This window comes from Lates calcarifer, linkage group LG21, assembly GCF_001640805.2.
Source record: "Lates calcarifer isolate ASB-BC8 linkage group LG21, TLL_Latcal_v3, whole genome shotgun sequence".
NCBI classification, from domain to species: domain Eukaryota; kingdom Metazoa; phylum Chordata; class Actinopteri; family Centropomidae; genus Lates; species Lates calcarifer.
In genome coordinates this window covers 12,385,039-12,406,677 of record NC_066853.1, presented here as the reverse complement: position 1 = coordinate 12,406,677, position 21,639 = coordinate 12,385,039, and the positions used below count along the sequence as shown (strand labels likewise).

The 21,639-nt window shown below is 40.1% G+C and overlaps 2 protein-coding genes across 2 annotated transcripts in view; one reads left to right on the top strand and one right to left on the bottom strand.

Moving 5' to 3' along the window:
* Positions 1 to 373: 373 nt before the first annotated feature.
* ap2s1 (adaptor related protein complex 2 subunit sigma 1) lies at positions 374 to 7,318 on the bottom strand. Its single transcript, XM_018702055.2, has 5 exons — positions 7,152 to 7,318; positions 5,785 to 5,934; positions 5,165 to 5,278; positions 2,778 to 2,837; positions 374 to 2,009 (listed from the first exon to the last, which is right to left on the bottom strand). Exons 1-5 carry the CDS (start codon positions 7,152 to 7,154, stop codon positions 1,908 to 1,910), a joined length of 429 nt encoding a protein of 142 aa, XP_018557571.1. The 5' UTR covers positions 7,155 to 7,318; the 3' UTR covers positions 374 to 1,907.
* A 3,461-nt stretch (positions 7,319 to 10,779) lies between these two features.
* The window catches only part of arhgap35a (Rho GTPase activating protein 35a), a 61,098-nt gene continuing 50,238 nt past the window's right edge, over positions 10,780 to 21,639 (top strand). The window contains 1 exon segment of the mRNA XM_018702053.2: positions 10,780 to 11,503. The gene's annotated coding sequence lies outside the window, so the exon portion shown is untranslated.

Sequence of the window (21,639 nt, the reverse complement as noted above, 5' to 3'; positions counted from 1 at the left end):
AGCTGAAGTGGATATATTGACTGATTTATTGATCCTAGACAGGCTGTCAGGATGACCTCATAACCAAATTGCACAATTTACTATGGTAGAAGTGATGTTTTACCACTAGATGGTGCTAAATATTGAACAGACAAATTTCCTGTATTTAAAGACAAAGGCTGCTGAGAGATCATCTCCTGAGGTTCAGTCAATTGTTGTATTTAGTCTTTGTTAAAAGCTAACAAATATTACAGAGAAGAATATTTATTACCAAATTTGGTTTAGGATATTAATTCTATACTTTAAAACCCTGAGTTATATCTGTGGGCAGAAAAATGTCAAGATTTAATTTTAGGAAAATTCCCTTTTATAGAGGATTAATTAGAAACAGTCATTCATGTATCACTTCATCTGTTTATTATTTACATATAATGGGACATAGTGATGTGGGTGGTTGAACTGGAGACAGTGAAACATACAAACACACATCTTCCATCAACAAACTCACAGGTGGACAAGAGGGAAAGCAGTACATATTTCACTATTGCCTATAAAAAAAAAAAAATACAAAAGTTGAACAGTAACATTTGAGACCACTTTTGTGACTGGATATGGTTAGATTAGAGTATGACAAGTCATTTCATAAACCTTTAACTCCAGCAAAGGGAAATTAATAAAAGTGGATTTTTTGTTGAAGTTCATGAGGCTTGTCAGAGGAATTTAAAAACCAATTTACTTAATGCAATGCTAAGGGAATTTCTGGATCTTAAACATGTAAATATTGCCCCGACCATATAGTGAGCAAGGACCATTTCTTCTGGAATGAATGTGTCAATTTAACAATATTCAACATACGTACAAGATACACTGTATGTACACAACATACGAAGCAAACTTCACAGTACTGCTTTATGTAAAATATACTGTCTGTGCCCAGGTCTTATTCCGTCTGAGTGCCCTTGTGTTTTAAGTGTGACCAACAAGCACCATGTAATATAATGAGTTTTTTAAATGCCATGAAAATGATTACAGAAGCCAACGGAGCTAAAATAACCTACAGCGTTTATCATCATCAGCCGTGAGGACGTCTGGCACAGCACAGGTTGCCATAACACACCGTCAAAAAGGCACTCATCCTGAGTACACTCCGTTCAATTATGAACTTGCCGCGCAGGGTCAATTGCTCTAAAGGGCTTTCTAGTTGTAGTTTACTTGTACTATGATCCAGATAGAAAAACGCAGTAGAGTAGCCATGGTGACTCAAATACCACAACATCTGTGGTCTTTCCTTTACATGGGTTTACAGGAATGGCCGCAAGGGTTGTTATAACTTCTAAGTGCATGTTAGATCATTATAGGCGGACTCTCTTTGTACATGATGCTTGTTAGTTACAGTAGTGCTATTAAATGAATGTTGAGGTTAATGAAGGGAGGAGAGGAGGGCAGGAGAGAGCAGTGTCACACTGGTGGGTCTACATCAGTGTTTCCACACTCCAGAGATATAAATGTAATGACTAACTACATGAAGTAACTCACTTCTGCAGCCTCTGGCTTTGGGGAAAAAGGGAATATAATATAAAACTGACTGTAACTCAGACGGCATGTGAAATGTCAACATGTTGAAATGTACAGCCTTTACGCTGGTTGACTTCATTAGCAGTACAACAAATAGAGAATATTGGAACATATAGACTGCTATGACAAAGCAATTAACTGGACTGTATACTGTATATCCATATGTAAACAATATTGTGTATTTCTATCTCTAAATCCCCCCTCCCCCTCCTGAAGTTCTGTAAGTATTGGCTCTGTAGAGGCAGGAATATAATAGGGGGTACTTTCCAGAGGGACAGGAACGAGGAGTAGGTCGGTTTAGGTGCCAGGGCAGCAAAAAAGTGGGCAGGTAGGGAAGAATGGTTGTCTGGTTTCTATTCCAGCGACTGGAGCATGAGAAGCTGCTTGAGAACCTTGGTCTGACTGGTCTCCCTGATCTCTCCTGCAAGGAACATCTCATCCACCACTGTGTACACCTTAAAATGCAGGGACAGGGAGCAGGATTAGAAGGCAGACAAAGGAAACGAGAGGATTATGGCAGTTAAGGACTAAAATAGAATACACATACCACAGATCACATGTGGCATTGTGTAAACTGAAACCAAAGTGACATTATCTTCTTCCCTACACATGAAAGGGCTGGGGTTTCTGGAAAAGTTTCTGGAAAACTTACACTGTACAATGACAAGTCATCATTTAACCTGTGGTCATCATTACTCAACTCCACTTCTGTGTCATCAAAACACAAAAATAACTGCTGGGTGACTAAACACACTATGTAGCTAACATTAGCACATGTGATGAATCAGTCTACCTTGCCACACACCTGAGGGAAGTGGGTGACTTGATTGTCTGAAAAAGCTGGTTTTTCATACTTGTTAACTTTGGTTGTAGCGATGCATCAAACTGTTTTGAGCTTCATTAAAGTCCAGCGTGTGGGCGGATGACGTTCAGACACCTTAGCTAATTAGCAAGAACACTGGCTGCGGTTGGGGGTAGCGAGCTTGGAGCTGTTCGTTGCTTAGCATTTCTTTGTATGAAAAAATATATAACATAGATCAAATGGATCTCGGCGAATGACTGCTCTGGTTGTAAACATTACATTGGTTGCCATGACACTGCAATCAAAGAAACATATTCTCATCTGCCTTTTGTCCTTCCCTGTGCCTTCCGTTTGATCAAGGCAGTTGTAAAGTAATTGGAAAATCTCACCAAGGCAAATATAATCTCTCCTTTGTCCTTACCTTGTAGAAGTTGAACACAAGGTCCAGTTCGCACACATTGTGAAAATACTCGTTCAGCACCTTGCAATAGAGAGTGGAACAGTGAAAAATAAATCAAACCTCTAATTGAATCAGATAGCAGTCAGGAGATAATAAAGTCTACTTTGAGGAAACATAAAGGTATATAATAATTGTGTGTCTTAATGTGATGCCTTAGTGCAGAAATATACTGTAGTATAGCTGATTTCCACTATAAGCACATCCATCTAAAATAAGCCAAATTGAAATTTATGTGGTTCACGTCTCATCTTGTCTCCATGAGAGATCGTCTTGAAGCAGTGATATGGTGTCATTCACAGTGGCAGAATTACTGACCCCTTGTTAATAATTTGATTCGGTGGATGTTCAAATGAGCACCGTGAAGTCCTGCTGGGAGCTGATGTGCGGTTCAGCTCAGTTTATCTTAACATGAGCGATGGTGCAGTGACTAAAGAAAAATGATACGCTAGAAAAACACCCACTGTATTGATTTTAAATCGGTTATTTCTCCTTCAGCATGTGGCCATATGCAACATCAAGCTAGGAAGACTAACTGAAGACTATTGTTTATTTCAGGAAAACAAGTACATGCATTCCTTCATAGTCAAACATTACATCAAATGACCTTCACCCCTCAGGGCTCTGGATAGAAAATGGTTTAATGTTTGTCTTTGCACTATACAAACAGTAGATAGTACTTCAGGATCACGGTTTAAGTTGGTGCTATTTGATTTATAAAACTGAATATGATTAGAAAAAGAAAAAGCTTTTAAACAGCAATTAACAAACTAAGTAAGAGAACAAGGCCCACATGAGCTGCCTAATGCCTCCACATAATCACCAACAATTAGAAAAAACATAGATTAGTTACGCTGCTGATTAAGTCACTGATTAAACCAAATTAATTCACAAATAAAAAAATAAACAGTTCTATTTCAAAACACATATCCATCATTTAACAGTGACACTACCTATTTCCTGGTTCTCCAAAGACAGAATAATTTGATTAATTACAGCCTGACAAAATGAATATTTCCAGCTCAGCTCCACAGGAGAAATCTGTTGTGTAAGAGTGGAATTTCCATCACAGATTTGTGGTGTTTGGAAAAACTCTGTTACAGATAAAAATGCCAACATGATGACATGTACATATATACAATGGTAACTGCCAATAACACACTGCAGTCAGTAAGGACAAATTAAAGTAGGAGCAACGATCAATTCAGACTGATGTAACCTGGCGTTCTACCAAAGTCCTGAATGAAGCACTCATTCTTCATCAAAACCATATCATCATAGGTCTCTGGTTCCCTTCGTGAACTGAGTCATAACGCCGGAACAGTCAACAAATATCATCTAACTTTTATTTATTTGCTTGTTAGAAATTAAAGTAGCTTGACTGATTCATTTCACAGAGCTCTATTTACTCTCCTTTAAAGGATATGTCACTGATAGACAGAGTTTTGGAAATCAGTATTTGTGATCCAATATCTGCTAAATTAATAAGATTAAATTATCAGCAGATCTGCCATCAGGCAACATCTGAAATAATGAGTAACAGAAAATACTGAGGTGCAGTTAGTTTGCTGTTTTTGCTGCATTTTCACTTTTTGTCCAACATCAGCACTGGCAGGAGGCATCTGTGCTAAAGCAGGTCATACAGTATTACTGATACTGATAGATAGTAGGATCAGGAAACTGCTATGTTTTTATGTGACCAAAATGTTTGCATATTATACAAGCATGAGCTCCCAAATCTGAAATTATTAGATTACTGCATTTTTAGCATCATCTGTCCTCTTGAGCAGCCTGTTGTTAGTCAGTTGTGCAGTGTCTATGCAATCAGACTCAGTTTATAATTGGTGATCAATTTGTTGTTTTATTACTGAGGACATATTTCCAGCATTGCTCAACCTAGCGTTGGCTAACACTGATGAAAGATGATAGTGGTACAGTCTGAACATAAGAATGTAAAAAGAATTTGATTCTATGGACAAGTGTGTGTTGGAATTTGTACTGAAATGGACTGCCACGCTAATCGGTTACACTGTGACTCATTTGTTGTCCTCGCAACAATCTGATAATCCGTGACAGTGATTTAAATACCACTGTGAAATCATGCTTGTGTCTCTTAACATAAGGCGTATCACTAGTAAACTTGAGTATGGAATAAAAAACAATTCATTTCTATTTAGGCTGTAGTCCATACTTCTTACAAGACCACAGGTTTGATAATAAGGAGCTGCAGGACAGAGTATTATGAAGGAAAATCATCAGCACACATTCCTGAAAACATTCAGACCATGACAACTAAATCATCATAGTTCACTTACTAAATCTATATACCATGTTTTGTGTGTGTCATTTACCTCTACGAAATTGTGGATTCCCTCGAGGTATGCCAAGTTGTTATCAGTCACGTCCACACAAATACAGAAGTACAGACCAGCATAACGCCGGTAAATGATCTTGAAGTTTCTGAACTGTGGGAACAAGACAGATAAAGCCTCTCAACAATTTTGTCTCTCATGTTATAACAGCAACAGCAGCTTTACAGGGGCTTAAGCTTTCCGGCTACGAGATGAAACACACCCAGTATACTATAATAACTGTGGATGTGAAGTGATGAGCAGGAGTTTGTCCACTTATAACAATGTATTTCTCTTGGGTGGTTATCAGGGTTCTTTTTTAAATTGCTTCAGAAATTGTTTTAAATGGTTTAAGATTTGTTTAAGTGGCTAGTGGAAAAAGTTTGTAATGTGGGACACATATGAGTCATCCAATTATTTTACTGTGAAGGAGCCACGACAGAGATTTTTAACAACGGTGTGGTTTCAGTCATTACACTGTGGTCCTTGATAGGATTTAGACAAAAACTCTGGTTCAGCTGAACAAAGTAACAAATTAGGGCATGTCACTGAACCACCCATTTTAAAAAAAGAACTATACAGTCATACATGCACACATAAGATACCAACTGATCCCATACCTCCACAAAGTTAGTGTGTTTGGCATCCCTGACAGTTACCACAGCATGCACTTCCTCAATCAACTTCTGTTTTTCATCGTCATCAAACTGCATGTACCATTTGGCCAGTCGTGTCTTCCCTGCTCGGTTCTGAATGAGGATAAAGCGGATCTGTGCGATAGAAATGGAAAAAAATAAAAGGACAAAATGAGATTACAACAGGAATAGTCTACTGATATATTTGCTCTCGGTGTCTACCTGATTTGACCATTGGTCGAATATAAGACTTGGAGTATTTTCTTACATTTAGCTGACATACAAGACCTACGAGTAACTTTTAAAATATGATGTGCATGTGTGTTATACACTAAGCTACACAGCAGTATATGTGAGTGGAACAGAAACGATTAATTGGCAACTAGTTTTTTCAATATTCTGAGTAATTTTTCAAGCAGAAATGTCAAACTCTTCACGGTGCCAGCTTCTCACAAGTGGTGATTTGCTGCTTTTCAATTATTTCAATTTGAATTTATTTCTAATCAGTTTGAAGTTGGGTCTGTTGGTGGGAGAAAACAAGGATTGAGAACCTTTCACTTTGAGCTCTGTGAAATTGTGATTGTTGTGCATTTCTCGCTGTTTTCAAGATAAATCAAGAGAATAACCAGCCAAATTATCCATTATGAAAATAAGCATTAGTGGATTTGTCTACAATAAGCAGTCTTCTAATCATTTAAGTTTATTTTCCTGACAGTTCATACGTAATTTCACTTAGGATTTTGAAAGCAGTATATTTGTGATTAGTTTGAATATTCTGAAGCCGTGGTATTGGTAATTTTACTTAACAAAACGACCTGAGTAGCTACTTTCTCCACCACTCGATTTGACATATGTCTCTATATTATAGAGAATTCATACATTAGACACGACTGTGTCCCGTTATTTTGGTGAGGACAAGCTATTTCCCATTGCAACACAGTTTACGTAAAGGGTTCTCAATATCCAGCAAAGCAATTCATAAACATCTAAAGACCCTGTCATTAAGCAGTACACTTATTACACTGTAGATAAATACTAATTAGCGTTAGCTTTAGCTAACGTGAAAGCTAGCGTTAGCTAAACCGCACCCACTTTTTATGACAATCTGACTGTGCGTGACATTTCACAAAGTAAAAATGACTAACATGTGATCTATTACAGTTAAGTGGTGGTTAGTCTCTGTGGTAAAACGTCGTGACTTCAAATGTGTGGCCTATGCCAACGACGGTAAGATAGCTAACTAACTAGCTTTAGCTAACGTTTCCTACTGACAGAATGAAGCAGTTAACTATCGCTAACACGCAACCATTATGGGAAGAAAATAGAGCAATGTTCATCTGTGACATATTTACCATTTTCGTTTCCTAAACTCCACAGTAGCACGTTGCTGTACAGTTATGCTACGATTTTAGATAAACACATCAGTAAATTTTCGACCGCTCGTCCGCTATCTCCTTAGAGCTACCAGGAAGAGTAGAACGACGCTTAATTGCGCTGCATGATGGGGGATGTAGTGTTTGTTGCCACACTTACAACACGTTTTAGGCGATATGGCACTACAAGAACCAGCGCTGTCTCTTGTTGAGTCGTGCTTTGGATCACATGAGAAGCAAAAGGGACGTTACAGATGTTTTCTGTAGCAGAAACATTTTGGATGTACTGAATACACAATTTAAATAAACTATGAAGAAAGATAACGATGGCAAACGTAAAAACATAATGTACCACCTCACAGCAGCGAGTCTGAGTAAAGGCATACGTTTTTAATGAAGCTAAAAGTTTTATTTGAATATACTAAAAGCTTTTCCAGCTCAAGATTTCTTACATAAAAGGAAATGCTATATTTATATTCGTGATATCAAAAGTTAACAAAAGTTTTTTTTAAATTAAAAATGATGTTTCCTTTAAAAGTAGGTTTTATTGTGTGTGTGGTTACATGTACCACATTTGTGACACACCTCTGAATTATTTTCATACACACTACAAAATGAAAAAGCAGCAATATATATTTCCACCCTCTTGAGGTTACATTATTTGTGGTTGTTTTCTGCAGAGTCAGGGCTCAGGGTTTGTTTACTGGTCTGGTTGGGCAGCCAAGTCACCACAGAACATTGCCCAGACAGCTTGGACAGCTCGCCTCTCTGAGCGTTCGGGGCGTTTAGGGAGTCAGAGGGAGATGGGGGGGAGTGAAGGGGGACTGTGATTGTCAGGGATTGCACAACTGTGAGTGGAGGAATGTGCTTGCCCTTGGGACCCAGAAATATTTCAGCTGCAAATACAGAGAGGGTTGAGGTGGGACAGGGAAAAGAAATAAAATGAAAGGGAAAACCAACCAGTGAGTAAATGATAAGTGTGGAGTTTTTCCTCTACATTATGCCTGCAGCTGTGTTTTCATACTTGTGTGTCCAATCCAGTGGTAATCATTATGTGAGAATGTGTGTCATACATAAATGAACAAGCTTTATAATAAGGCCTGTCCCATGGTGAAAAAAAACTGAAGTAAGAGAAAGGGATGTAAAACAGAGGCAGATTATCCAACAGAAACTTTGACCCCTGCTAATCTTGCTCTGTGTGATTGGGGTCATGCAAATATTACTGCGAACACAGTGACTAATGTGATCGGACAGAAGCTTGTGGACTTACTCAAACGGAGGGCAGCGCACCTTGAACCCTGCCTGGCTGTGTATTTAATGGTGGGTCACATTTCAAACTGTCAAAGCACACATAGTTCACTTTATACATCTTAATTCTATAATCTATGCTATTCATCAGCCCAGGAGGTTGAATAGTGTAACAGCTTTTACTTTGACTGGAACTTTAAAGAGAAGCTTCTGACATGATGTCTGTGCTGTTTCTAGGGCACAGTGTTTCAGTTTTAAATTCCCCCTAAAGTGTCAAATTCCATTTCAAAATCAATAAATTGAGTTTTACAGCCCTGTGAAGTATTTGTTTTCATGTCACATTGAGTTTAGATTACCAGATTGGAATTGCATGTTCTAGGAAGTTCATGGACAGACTAACAAGGAGAGAAAGGAGAATTCCAGGAGAAAGCCCCAGTGCAAGACACTAAACATCTGTTTGAGCTGTTAGTACGGGCAGTTGTCTTGTACAACACTAAAGAAAATTCTCCAACTATGTGGAAGTAATTGCATTGCCTTTCTGAAAAAAAAAAAACATCAGAAAAAAAGAAAAGTCTGAAATTTGCCGTAGGAGCTTAAATTTTTCATCGGTGAGTAGTTGAAATCATCAAAGAACAGACAACTTCACAGCCACTTTCTTACTGAGTGGATGACTCAGTGCACAACACATGCTGTATAATTAGGACTAACCTTTGAGATGATTGATTTTCTCAGTAAAGGTATTAAATATTTCCCCTCTGTGCTGCTCAATAAGGTTTTGGGTAGGAGTCCTCAGGCGAACGTGCAACAAATCTATTCCGCGTGGTGCAGCCATGAAATGTTAAAATCTGTTTCTCAATGAATTACATTTGAGTTTGCACAGGGAAATGGAGATCACTTGTTAGAGGAAGTGATGTGTAAGACATGGGGCCAAGAGGGCAACTGGACCAAAATAAAGTTAATTAATTATAATCAAGATGACATGAACGCATTCCTTTTTTTTCTGTAGCCCAGAAACAGTGTTGCAACAGAGCAGACCAAAATAGTTTGACATCAGTGATGTAGTGGCACATAAAAAGCAAGTAAACTGAGATTTGCAGTTGATCATCATAAAGCAAACAACCACCAATAAAAACAACTTAGTGCTAAGTGCTTTGAGGAGGGTGAACTGAAAACCCATCTCAAACATTATTACTTGTCCTGGAGAAATATATTTGAATTTTATATGTTGTAACATTTATGTTGTGTATTTTTGTGTATTTGATTTATTTGAATGAAAGTGGCCATATGAATGACAAAACCATCAAACAATGTTTATATACAGTATGAAATAATCAGTAATTCCTAAAAAATATTCCATTACAAGTAAAAGTCCTCTGTTCTTTTTACTCAAGTAGAAGAACAGATGCAATAGTGACAGGATGTACTTTGTTCTCATTACAGAATATGGCCCTTGTCAGATTACTATATAATTGGATTATTATCATTAATCATGCCAACATTATTTTACATGTTGTAGCTGGTTGAGGCTCAACTACTTCATATGCTATTGGGAACTTTAATCTATAGTAGTGCATTGTATTTTGAGATCCATGAAGTGGACAAGATCCAAGACTGAGACTATCTATTATAAGATGGACAAAGTGGAAAATATACAGCAGGTGTGTTAAAAATGAAAATGGCAGCTGGTTTGCCACCCACACCTTTACCTCCTCCTTACTTCTCCCCCGTCCTTTTTTGTTTTTGTATGGTTCACTATACATGAATAAGTCCCTAACTTTGCAGTGACTGTGATGTAGATATAATGGTGCTAAGCCATTATGTTGTTTATGTCGTATATTTTAACACATAAAGAGGAATATTTGATAAAACACTATACCATACCACCGTACCATATGCTTATCTGTCACAATTAGAATATGCAAGATAAAACAATAAATAAATGAGATGTAGTGAAAATCTAAGTATAAATAGCCAAACAGAAAATGAGAATAGTGAAGTTTAAGTACAATAAAACTGTAGCTGAAGCACAGTTATTTTTAAAATATACTGTGTGACTTTCATTCATTATCACAGATTTTATTTTATATTTTAATTAGTCATGTCATAATCATAAACCTACAAGTCTGTATGATTGTATGTGTTTATACATTAAACTTTTTTTCTCAGCTGGTTGATGCATTTGAACAAAGTGTGTTCTCTTAGGCTGTTTAGAATATGTAAAATAATATTTTTAAAAAATCTAGTAGTCACCATTTAAACTACATCTTGACGTGGAGTAATGAACAGTGGTATCACGAACAGCGTGCGTTTGTTGTAATTGTGTCCATGAACCGCTGGGCGAGACTCTCCCTCTCTCTCTCTCTCTCTCTCTCTGTTCTCTGTGAATAGGAGGGGAGATGCTGGATTCGGGGAAGGTCCGCCATTATTGGGAAGCTGAAAAAAATAGACTTATACACACCGTCACACATTTAGCCTGTAAGGGGCTTAACATTAGAAAGGAAAACACAACGGTTTCCGACGAGCTGTTGTTCACTAAAAAAAAAAAACCCAGCGCTTTGGTGAATGAAGGCGGGACACTGCGAACGCGTTTCCATACGGACTCTTTTATTTTTGACACAACAAAGGAAATAATAATTGGTCAAAACAACGTGGTGGTGAACCAAGAAGGAAAAACACACCGAAACAGCGCTTTCCAACGCCTCCCCCTCTTCTCTCCTCGTTTCCAGCCGTGGTGAAAAGACTGGAGTTTGAACGGCATTTTTTTTTCCTGTTCTTGACGAAAATTTAGTTGTTTTTTCCCCCTCTCTCCTCAGACAGGAGAAAGAGAGAGGAGAGAGAAAGAGAGAGAGAAGGAGAGAGATATGCATCTGAAAACTTCAGACTGATGAAAACGAACACTTAACGTGAGGGAGCAATGGACACGCAGTCTGTTTACTAGGGTAAAAAAAAGCGGAAAATAATCGATGTGAGTGCTTGCAGGGAGTGTTTTTGTCTGCTTTTTAAAAAAAAGTCTCACCGGTTGTGAGTCGCAGAGGAGCAGAAAGAAAGGAGTGGACGAGAGCTGGAGAGGGAGGAATGCTATGGTATGTATGATATACTCTAACCTTTACATCCAGATAATACACGTGAACGGACAATTCTCTGAGCTAAACGGTGTTGGAAAGATGTTTTAAGGCGTTTTACTTCTCCTCTTCATTGCAGCTTGGGTTGATAAGAACTGCTGCGAATAACAAGAAACTGGGAGTCAACCCCAGTCTCTCAACCCCTTGAGGGCTGGCGTGATTTGAAGCCCTTTAATAGTAATAATAATGATTATTTTAATAATGGTGTATGGGTGGATAAAAAAAATGAAGCTGTTCCAATGTAGGTTAGAGTTAAGGCTGTGCTTGTTTAAATGGGAAGTTTACAGAGGAGAAAAAAGAGGGGGTCATAAAAATGGATCTAGTCCAAACATTAAAATTGTTTGTACAACAACACCTGGAATGCATTGGTCTTGTCAGGTCTAGAAAGACTCCCCAGTATGCCTTGAATACAAGGGGCAATAAGGACTTTGAATTGGTGGAGGGGGAAATAGGATGTTTGTGTTGGACTATATGTTGGACTGTCAAGCAACTGTTTGATGCTATGTGCATGTTTTTGCTTGATGTGCCTCATCCCCTGGTTAAATTGGTTAAAACAGTTGAACAGATTACAAATTAGATTTTGCTAAGTTTCAAATCCTTTCTTGTAACTGCCAGGTTTTTTATTTGGCATGTTCACTGTTTTAGTAGCCACAACCCTTGGCCCTCATCAGAATAAGGTCATAATATAAACTCTTGAACATGATGAATTAAACTTTAAAGACATCAAAGCTGCATGTACAGGGCTTCCTGGTGACACAGTTACCTAATGTGCATATGCCCCGTAACTCTGCTCTGTTCCCTATTGATTTAACTGAACCTGTCACACAAATGACTCCAATCTCTGTGTTTCTTCACAAATTAAATATGTCAGGTGGGGGATTTCTACCTTGACAATCTGAATGCTGCATGTCTACCCCCTTTGATGCTGAAAGATAAGGTACAGATCATAGACTGATTAGGGCAACCTGATGGTAGCTATTAAGCAAACTAGTCATTTGTTTTTGTGCCAGAAACTAGTCACCAGTGTGTCACATCTTAATCTGACTTCCACTGCAAAGTGGTCGTTGCCTTGTCAGCCACTCCCTATTTTGTCAGAGTCCTTCCACTAGACTTCAGTACTTTTATTTCGGGAGTGACCTTTCCACCTGCCTCTGGAATATTGATTTAAGATCGACTGTGAAAGATTTCAGAGGGTGAGATAAGTGGGTGAATGTCTGTGTCGGTTTTGTGAAATGGCCCCAACACAGAGGTGCGTAGCAAAGAGGGCTTTGGTCTGTGCTGCTGTGTCACTGCCAGAAAGAATGGAGATTTTCAAAACAGGAACTTTGTCATTTGATAACAGATATATCGCTGGCGTGTATTCCTTTTCAAACAAATAAGTTGACTCATAACCCCCTCCCCGTATTTGCTGGCAATGCTCTGAATGAGTGCTTTTTGATGAGTTTCTCTGCCTTTGATCTTAATCAACCTTATTGGGAGGACCATGCCAAGGAGGAAGTAAAAAACACACACACACACACACACACACACACACACTCTTATACACATAACCCACACTTTCCTTGGTAAGACAGTCTCTTTGCTCTCAGGTAAATGCATTAGCAGCTGTCAGCACTTCTGTTCTCTGCTTGATTGGGCCCTTTGCAGTGCAGTCACACCTCTCCAGGAAGCCTCTTCTTCCCCTAATAGCCATGCCATTTGCCCAGGCAGCAGGCTAGCTAGCAGCATACCCACTCATCCCTGTCTGTCTGTCTGCCTCTGGGCTGTGGATCGTGTTGTGAGTCCCTGGGCTTGAACATGTTCCTGGGATTAGTGGAGGGCAGGCTTTGCTCATCAGGATGTAGGTCAGAGATGCGGACACATCCTTTGATGAGGACACTGGAAGTGAGATTCTGTCCCATAAACACAGGGTTTGACATGCTTTGTAACAGAAACAGTGGAGGGATATGTACTCCCCATGTCATATCTGATTCTGAGTTCCCACTTGACTTCTCAAAACTGGACCAGTAATCAAATGAGAAAGGTAATTGGAAAGTACTTGAGCTTTTTTACTCTGAAACATGCCCTAAATCAGTGAGCCCAGCTGTGAGCAGGTTATTTTATAAGGAACCATGTGTTTCTGGCTTGTAATACCACTCAATTTGAAAACCTTCCCCATACCATATTATTTCCATGTCAAACCAGGCTTTTATTTCTGAAAACCAATGTGCCACTGAATGAAACGGTGGCCTTTCACCTGCTCATTTGCAGATTTCACAGCTAGCATACCTGTCAACGCAGGGTGACTCCATACGCCAAGGATGGAAAATTTCCCCGCTCATCTGAAATTGTGCAGTCCGCAAAATCTCATCTCTCTCTCTCTCTCTCTCTCTCTCTCTCTCTCTCTCTCTCTCTCTCTCTCTCTCTCTCTCTCTTGTATTACAGGAGAGGTTTGCTTGTGAGTCAGTGTAAGCCTGTGTTTGATGGAGAAAGGAGCTAATTATAGCGGGCAGCTTTGGAGTTTGGTGGACCAGATTACAGTCACTCTCCTCTCAATGGCTGCCTTGTTCTAGTGGCCGATTATTAGGCAGAGAGAAGTGCATTCTGGGATGATTGTATCTGAATTTCCATTAGAAAGTGTGCCTGCCTCAGTTGAACTGAGGTTCTCTTCTCTCCCCACTGTTTCAGCTCCCTCGCTCATTACAGATTTGCAGATGGGGACAGCTTGATATAAAGGCCTCTGTAGTGTGCCCCTATTCTGGTTTAGAGCCAGTTTAACTCCGTCTCCTGAATGACCGAATTATGTATGAGGAAGCTGACCCCAAATCAGCAGTGCTGGCTGTTCATAGTGTATGTTTGAGGGAGCAGAATGATAGAAAGAATCAGCAGTGTTCCTGTGCATAAGCCTTTTATAACAAATGGGTCACCAATGAAATCAATCAGTAACAAAGATTGCATTTGCTCTATATCCCAATCTCACCTTATTATGGTATTGCTTTTCCAATACAAATGTATTATTAATGTATAATGCTAGTGGAAAGTAATGGCTTTAGATATGATTCATTGTTTGAATGGTGGCTGTAGGGTACCATTCAGATAGTTTAAACTAGCTTTCATATTTCTTAAAAAAATAAAGATAGAGACACTGTTTGGAAGTACGGTGACCATGGAGATAAAGGACCAGGATGTAAGCCACAGAGGAATGGTGACCTCTGGATGTGAGCGGCCCTGCTTTGCTATCCCAGATACAATTACACAACAGAGGGACAGGGGTAATGGGCTATGGTAATTTGGAAGGGCTGTAGAGAGGGAACACGAGGGGAGAACTGGGAGAAACTGGAACTAGGAACAGTGAGAAAGTGACACAACAAAGTAGGTAGTCAGCTGGAGAATAAGAAGAAGAAGAAAAAAAAAGCTACAAGAAAGAATGAGAGAGTAAAGTAAAACGCGAGGAAACTGCTGCCAGTTTCTGCTTCAGGCTGTGTTCCTGGTATGTGCCCTTTCAGCTTTGTGCTCAGGGATCAACCAATCAATGACAGCCATAAGTAACCCTGCTGCTTGGCTATTGGCCACAGCTGAATTCCATGACTCAGCATGTCCGCAGATAAGATGTTATGATTGAGTCGCTGCCAATGAAATGAGGCCACTGCCCGGAGTTCAATAGGTTGGACTTCTGCTGCTGTAATCGCACAAAGTTTGTACCACCTACATGCAGTGCCAACACGGTTCTTAACCCTAAACTTCTCCCAAGTTTTGTGGGTTGTGTGTAGCCCGAAAAGAGAGGCTTGTCATGCATCAATACATACAGCACTCCATTACAATTATCATGTAAGGGATATAATGGCTTCTGATAGTTTTCGAGTGAGTCAGTGTTTACGCTGACTGTACTTGGGATTTTGAAAGGCTGTAGACACTGGAAACCTCTCACCCTCTTAGACAAAGAGACTGCCCTGAAATCCACCTACATGAGTATTAAAGGATAACTTTGAGCATGTTTGTCATCTGTGGACACATAGACACACTCGCGCATTTCCCACACTAGCCTGGCACTTAGTTTTCTTTTTTATTTTTGTCTCAACCTGTCATGCTGACCTACCCTCGCCTCATTCTCAACTCTCTGGGTCTCATTGCCTAAATTGGGCCGGAGTCAGGAGGAGAAGTCCCGGTGTGTCATTGTTTGACTTTCTCTCTGGAGATTCTCCCTCGCGGCGCCCCTGGGTTTCCTGCAGGAAGTCCACCTACGATGCCTGGTTGAGTGTGTGTGGGGGAAAATGGGAGGCCAGGAGAAATGAATAGGATGAGGAGGAGAGTAGAGCTGAGGGTCAGAGGTGAAGGAAAGAGTCAGTGGAGGGCAACAATGGAGTCTGTTTTAGTCAACTTATAATCACAATAATAGCCAAATCAGAAAAAAACACCATGTAATCACCTTGGACGACTAGCCAACTTCCATTTGAAACATTTCCTTTCACAGATGATAGTTCTGTTATTTCATTATCAAATGTCCGCATATGATAATATGAAATATATTCCCTGTTATTTTTTATGTCTATTGCAGAGAACAGCACACAAACTATGAGAGCTCAGTGTTTGCAGAACGACTTATTGAGATTAGATTCAGTGCAGGCTTGGACTCCACAGCTCTTGTAGTCCAAGGCTGGAGCAGATCTTGGCAGTATTGAGCGGCAGGAGGGCATCTCAGCCTGCCCAAGCATACAAATACAGGCATATTAAAACCAGTTGTTTAAGCCCTTTTCAGTGACGGCGTTGTCCTCCTGATTAACACTGAGATGGTGCACCTTTGGTCTAGTGTTTCTGTTGGTCCTTCGACACCAGGCATACCTGCTTGGAAGAAGTATTTTTCTAATAATCAGTATATTAACCAAAGTAACCACTTGATCTGAATAAACTAACCAATCCTATTGGAAACACTTCCTTTCTGCAGATGACAGTTTGTCATGTAACTACTGTCTCCAATTACTGTCTGTTCTCAGAAATCTTAACTACACATGCTTGGGGTTCTGAATCATGGCCGGTGCAATCGGTGACACACCTTCCATTTAATAGCTGCAGGAGAAGTTGTGCGTATTCTGATACAACTTGTTGGTCCAGTAGGAAGTTCAGCAGTCAAGCAATAAGGGTGCTAATCCAATTCATATCCATCCTTTCCTATCCTTTTCAACAGTAGAGAGACTATGCTGGTTTTAGCATGTTGCTGTGGGATATGTCAATAGGTCAGTGCTGGAGTTACACTTCCTTAGGCACAATCAGTTGGATTAATTTCACTGGGAGAGGAAAAAAACGCTCCCGTAACAGCAACTTGTGTGCATCTGAGAGACTCTGAGGTCTGGGTGTTATCTATGCAGACTGGCTGTACATGTATAAGCTGCTCCTGCCAGGTATAATATTACAACTTAAAAGGAAAAAAAGCGTAGCATCCTCACCTCTGCTCCTCTCCTCTCAGTCCTGTAAACATTGTAATTGAAAGCAATAGACTGTGTGACTAACTACAGCTATTTGCTTTTTCATTTCATTTTTACACATTAGCCATAATAAGATTACTTGTCTAGTGAATTGTGGTGCATGGGAGATATTAGTATTTTGGCAGCCTACAAACAGCAAACTGTGCGCAGAGGCAGGAGGTGAGGTTGTGGAAATACTTAAGTATAGTCTCCGGCACTCTACTGTAAGTCGTCACTGTCTCTTTGGGTTTGGGTTTGCGCCTTGTCAAAATATAACTGCTTTAGGTACGAGTATGTGAATGCTCGTGGTTAATGCAAATTGACACCGCTGAAACATGATGCGCAGTTTGTGAGTTATCCTGGCATGTTGTCTATTTATCTTGATGTCTCTAACATGCTGCCTCTGCCCAGTGTTCTGACAACTTTATTGGAAGTGTCTTCGTACACCTGCAGCACTCAGATGCAGAAGGGAGAGGTGGAGAGTGGGAGGCAGTGAGGTGTTCTACTTCCAACGTATTCTAATTAACGTTGGCAGGTTTAATCACAGACTGATAAGCATCAGAGCAGAAGGAGAGGGGCACAAGTAGAGAGGAGAGGAGAGGAGAGGGAAGGGAAGAGCCCTGCAGACCCAGACAACCAGAGGCCTTTTGAAAGAACCTCACTTGACCTCAAGTTTTTCTCACTTTCCTCAAACTCCTCCTAAGCTCTATCGATCGCTCTTACTCCCCCACTGCTTCTTTGTCTCTTTCATCTCTTTTTTTTAACATCATCGCCAAAATATTTCTGTTTCCATTTGTTTCTGTTCCCAAGGCTCTCTCCATCCCCCAAATTTTTCTGTCCCTGGAGCACAGTGTAATGTTACTGTCCGCTGTGGTAAAGGACACAGGAAGGGCACCACCTTGTCAGTAGATGTTTGTCTCGGATGCCACTTCAGGGGGATCTGGCCACCACTGTGGTGGCCTTTGGCATCTCCCCAGTGAACATGTGCTGACACTGTCACTCTCCCACACATACAGGAACACACGAAACCCTTGTATTTAGACAAGGGACTTTTTTTTAAAAAACAATGTTGTGATTAGGTATTCTTGACTTGGAGCTTGCCCCAGGCATTTTAACATTTGCAAATCATTACCTGGGTGTTATTGTTTAGCATTCATGTTTCGTGCAACTCGACTTTGAAAGTTTGGAAATGGCTAACTGTTTTCAAAGGGGCACTAGAGCCTGGAAATGTATGTACACTACTCTACACACACACAGACACTCACACACACAATGTGACCAACAGTGGCAGACCCCTCCTCATCCTCATAACTGTTAGAGTGGTTCTGGCCGTTAGGCATCTGTGTGACAGTGGACATCATATCCTCTTTAAGGTGAGAAGATAAGGTGGCTGTTCATAGCCATTTGTTATCACAGGCAGTGAGCCCCTGACACCTCCACATCCCTTATCTGGCCCAGTCCCAGTTTCTGGCCCAAGTGAGGGCTCATGCGAGCCCAGGGCTGATGAGTAAGCACGGCTCAGTCTGCAGATGGCTGGGCCTGCCGTTATCGATCGCAGCGCCACTGCCTGTCATCCAGCCACCACTTAGCTAATGATGTCCATACTATTGTCTCACGGCTGGGAAAACGGCCATAAAACAGAGAGCGGCGACTAACGGCGTCGGAGGGAAAGATGGATTTTACCGATATAGGAGGCACACCCAAAGCAGTCTGAGCCAAGTGGTGCTGTGTTATGCTATCTTAGGATGGCAACACTGTCATTCTTATTGCTGCCTGCACTCTCTCTGTCTCTGCCCCCTCCCTTTTCTTTTTGTTGTTGGCTGTCTTTATTGTAGTGCTGGTTGGTCCATCTGCATAGAGGAAAGACAGACCACGATTTCCAACAGTCTGCCAGTCCCTGCGTTGGCCTGGTTTTGACCTTGTTACTCTGATTGTTACTGCTGGGCAAACAGCACATTTGTTTGTGCTAAATAAATACTCTTAGTGATGAATCACCTTAAATGCTTGAATCTAGAGGCAATTAGAAAATGCTGCCATGAATGCTGTAAAGATATATGTCCACCTGTGCCGTTTTAGAGGATTGTAAATGGATTTTGCTCTGAGTTGGGTTTTCATGGGGGTGACATGGGTCATTTCTCTTCTCAGTGCCATAATTTCCCAGGATGCAGTGGGGGCCCCAAGGTCCATAGCTCTTATGTCAGAGTTCATTTCCTGTTGTAGTGCTGCAGCAGCTCCTGAGGATCCACCATTTTGTAACATTCCTGATGAGGACTGGAGAAATGTGTCTCAGCTCACTCATTTCACTCATGTTTTACTTCAAAAATATATCTCAGAGTTTACACTGATCTGGGATCAGCTGCCTCAACCAGTGTTGTACAGACTGACGAAAGTCACAGAGAATTTCTCACAAATGAGCTAAAGATTTGAGAATTCATCATGTTTTACAGCCAGTTTTACAGTGAATACACTGTAAGTGTTTCTGAGGTCGCACTATTCCTAATATAGTAGACATGTGAAATCATGTGTAGAGTATAAGATTAGCCTATCACAGTTTCTGTTCATGAGTCACAAAAGTGAGGCTGTTTTCGAATGAAGACAGCCCCATAATAGTTTTTGCTGATGTTTCTATTTCTAATAATACTCCTACAGTAATACATCACTGGTTCTAAATGGCCACAAATTGCAAACCTGAGTCTGCTCAAGTCCTGCCTTTTCCCTTGTTGCCATGCAGACTTCCACATATGTCATAAGTTGTGGAGATAAAAGTAAAGGAAACGTGGATCAAGAATGTACACATTTCTAAGAATTGTTTTTGGCTCCGAGGACAGCCTTCACCACACCACGGCTCGTATTAGTCACAGTTGTCAGAGAGAAGAGTATGCAGACCTCTCTGCCCAATGAGGGAAAAGGTCGTTGAGAATGCAGTTTGTCAGGTCAGGACGAGCCGGGCCTGTTGTAGCTTAAATTCACGTGACTGCTAGAACGAATATTAGATGAAGCAAATGAACCTCAACTGGGCAAATTATTTTTGATAGACCATTTGTGTATTTACTTATTGTCATCATTGTAGATGACTTATTGGATGTTAATTTGTTATTTCAGTCACAGTGTTAGTGCAGTCTTACTTTATCTCCAGTGTAATAATGAGTTAGGATCAATTGGGAGAGCAAAGTGAGGAGCACAGTGTCTGTATACAAAGAGTTGAGGCAGCATTTCTCTCTTTACATTTGGATTAGCATTTGGATTTTGTTATTTGTACGGGTAGAGGTGAGCTTTGAAAATGAAATGTGAAATATCTAATGTACCATTTCAAGTAATGAGAAAATGATTCATATCCATTAAAGGGGTGCTCCTGCTATTTAATTCATTTCCATTAAGTTAGGGTACTCGCAAGAGACAGATTTACAAATGAATCCCCCAAAAGCTCCAAAAACACTGGATTCTACATTTCCCATATTGCTAGTCAGTAGTGTCCAAGCTCACTTGAGTAATTTTGTCAGACTTGACAAAGCTCCGCCTGAGCCACAGAGGACAAAATCCCCCAAAATACTGTTTTCAGCCTCTCAAATAGCACAATTTTCTGTTTTTCTCTCTGTTTAACTTCACAGTAAACTGAATATCTTTAGGTTTTGGACTATTGGTCAAACAAAACTAGACATTTGAAGATGTTGATTCGGTCTCCCAGAAACCGATGGACAGTTTTCTGATGGGACAGTTTATACTCCAAACGACTGATTGAGGAAGTTAATCAGCAGATTGACAATGAGACAGATTGTTGTTGATCATCTGATCAATGGGAAGACACTAAGTACTTTTTAAGTAACACTTAAAAAGCCTGGATTGGTCCTCACACATCAACCATTTTGGAGCAGGTAAACTTGGGGTAATGGCATTGCTAGCTTCCTAGTCTACAGTCAGGCCAACAAATGTTTTGGTCCGGAGCTTTTATTGTGTTCCCAGTTTAACTACCTCTTCCAAGAACACCAATATGATGTTTTAAAACACTGCCACTGCTTCTAATAAGCGCGAAAATCGAAAATGTGTAATTAAATTAGTAATTAAAGTTGCTTGAGGAGAATGAGTTGTTTGAGCTGATAAGAGGAAATCCATTCCCATTCTCTGTTGAAGAATTGTGTGAGTACTAATGACATTTCTTTGTAACTATTGAAAAAAAAACCCCACAAGACTCATAGAGGAAAACAGCATTTGCCAGGTTATGTTGTACATACCACTTTAAATCGTGCGCTTTACAGTTTTGTGGACACAGTGTGTGTAATTGATGACATGAAGGTTTATAGCATGAAACTGGAATTGTTTTTTCTTTTAGCCACCAATCCAGCTCTGTCTTCATTGCATAGTTTCAGCATGACTTTAGGCTACATTTCCTCAAATGCATATTCATTATTATCAGGCCCCATTCATCACATCGGTTCTTATTCCTTATGTTGCAACACTCACATGGTGATGGAGTAGTGAAACCATCCTCTTTATGACAGAAGGCAACAGTGTTTCAGACAAATGTGATAATTTAATGAAATATACACTGTAACAAATTTTAGCTTTTAAAACAATGATTTTAAACAAAGCCAGGCATGATTCTGACCATGTCTGGGACATGTGATTGAAACTTTGTTTTCCACTGTCTTTGTAATCGTGGGA

What these genes read in the sequence shown, in the direction of transcription:
- ap2s1 (XM_018702055.2), bottom strand. An exon ending in AACACACTAACTTTGTGGAG is followed by an intron (nt 5,279 to 5,784) that starts GTATGGGATCAG and finishes TTGTTCCCACAG; the next exon opens with TTCAGAAACTTCAAGATCAT. An exon ending in GAATCCACAATTTCGTAGAG is followed by an intron (nt 2,838 to 5,164) that starts GTAAATGACACA and finishes CTCTATTGCAAG; the next exon opens with GTGCTGAACGAGTATTTTCA.